The sequence below is a fragment of the Austrofundulus limnaeus genome, unplaced genomic scaffold (genome assembly GCF_001266775.1).
Source record: "Austrofundulus limnaeus strain Quisiro unplaced genomic scaffold, Austrofundulus_limnaeus-1.0 Scaffold1272, whole genome shotgun sequence".
In the NCBI taxonomy this organism is placed as follows: Eukaryota; Metazoa; Chordata; class Actinopteri; order Cyprinodontiformes; family Rivulidae; genus Austrofundulus; species Austrofundulus limnaeus.
Genome location: NW_013953674.1, coordinates 49122 through 51021, shown reverse-complemented (window position 1 = coordinate 51021; position 1900 = coordinate 49122). Strand labels below are relative to the sequence as shown.

The 1900-nt window shown below is 44.6% G+C and overlaps 1 protein-coding gene across 1 annotated transcript in view; it reads right to left on the bottom strand.

The window, feature by feature from the left end:
• Positions 1-1900, bottom strand: part of LOC106534808 (dnaJ homolog subfamily C member 10) — an 18059-nt gene that overhangs the window by 15548 nt on the left and 611 nt on the right. Inside the window, exons 2-6 of the mRNA XM_014031571.1 lie at positions 1539-1781; positions 1292-1454; positions 1145-1195; positions 839-921; positions 610-741 (exon numbers count right to left, since the gene is read on the bottom strand). Of these exons, the coding sequence (XP_013887025.1) occupies positions 610-741; positions 839-921; positions 1145-1195; positions 1292-1454; positions 1539-1745 (636 nt within the window). The 5' untranslated portion in view covers positions 1746-1781. The remainder of the gene's footprint in view (positions 1-609; positions 742-838; positions 922-1144; positions 1196-1291; positions 1455-1538; positions 1782-1900) is intronic.

Here is a 1900-nt window from a genome sequence, read left to right as displayed (position 1 = left end):
CCAGGCAATATTATCGTTTATCGCAATAATTTGTGAGACAATTAATCGCCCAGCAAAATTTGTTATCGTGACAGGCCTAGTGTCCATGTATTATTATCTTGTGGCCATGAGATAATTACTGCAGTAATTTCCATACAGAGACTGCTAATTGGTACAAGTTTGAATAAATATAAATTTATTTTCATGTAGGAATTAACTACAGTTCCATCCTTCAGTTACTTGTGGTGAGGCATGGAGTAATTCTTAGTGAGAGACACTGGATGTGCTGCTCTAAATGATCTTGTGCCCACACATTTGTTTTTTATCCAGTGTCACAGGATGGGCTCCACAGCTTAGAGTTTACACCAGTAACAAACAGTTGGACATGAGTGACACAGGTTAACTGTGACCCTACTGAGACACCGTACTTATATATTTTAAGGCTTTATATTAGAAAGTTGARGTATTTAGATGGTAGCTGCTTGGTATTTTCTGGATTACCTACTCTTCCAGTTTTGAGCCCAAATGTTTGCTGGTTTTCTTCCAGTCATTCGAGCAGGTATTGTTCTTGTTCAGAAGCTGCTTCATGTGATCGAATGTTTCAGACTAGCTGGTCCAGTAGAAACTGACCTGTCCTGCTCTGTAAACATACAGGCTGGGGTAACTGTGGATGCCTCTCCTCCTGCACAGGTGGTTGTTGTCTCCACAGTTCACCGCTCCGATCCGGATCACTCCATCCATCTCTTTGGCAAACTCCCTCCACTGAAGGTGAACARGTTGTTTCAGTAAATGTGTTGTTTGATTAAAAACAATGTTTGATGAAACAGAAAAACATTTGACCTGTTTAGTGTTTTCTTACCGTTGGAGCCAGCTGGTGACAGTGTGAGCATCGTGGGAAATAAAAGTTGACAAACCAGATTTCTCCAGAATTCACTGCAGCTTCTACAACACACAAACACAAACACATGGACGTGTCTACCAGWGATGTTTCACACTCTGAACACATCAACATCCAGAGACTCTCTGAAAGCCTCTGCTTTGTGTTCATCTGCCTCAGTTTAAGAAAATAAGTACAGAGCAACAACAAGTGCAACAACAGACCAGACAAGTTGTGTAGAGGTTGCAGATATGTTCTGCTTTTTGTGAAGATGTTTGATTGTCTTACCAAAGTCTCCACTGTCCAGAGTGATAATCTCCAAGTCGTCGTCGTAGATTCCTGTAAACACATCGATTCTTACATCTTACAGCAGAAGAAGAAGAAGTTGGTGTGTTCTGACATTCGATGGTGCTGCTGTTAAAAACTCAAACCTACCAAAGTCATATCTGTAGTAGTTCCAGCTCTCGTACCGTCCTCCCTGCTGCTCGTCCAGTCCCTTCTCTCCATACTTATCATATTTCTTCCTCAGCTCTTCGTCTTTCAGAACTTCGTAGGCCCGGTTCACCTTCAGAAACCTGTCGTGTGCTGAGGGGTCAGCCTACAGCATCGTTTAGAAAAGACCAGAGTTGAACTGCAGGTCTGTACCAGCAGATATAAACTGTTCTGGTTGTGAGTGACTCACTGGGTTTTTGTCAGGGTGCATGCTGAGTGCCAGCTTCTTAAAGGCCTGTCGGACCTCTCTGCTCGTCGCCTCCCTGCTGACTCCCAGCAGCTCGTAGTAGTCTGAGCTCTCAGCACACAGCYCCGTCAGCGGGATGGACAGGAAGAGCAGGAGTGGCAGCATGAGCCGGACGGGTCGCAAGACCTCATGGACAAGCCTGTACCCCATCCCCAGTCCTCCCACTGTACCCAGAAGAACCTGCAACTGGGACAGAAGGAACCAGAGCTCATGTCTCTAAAGCTGTGTGTTAGTGTTGGTAAGACTGGTTTGATAAATCTCCACTTAACAGCACACACACACACACACACACACACACACACACA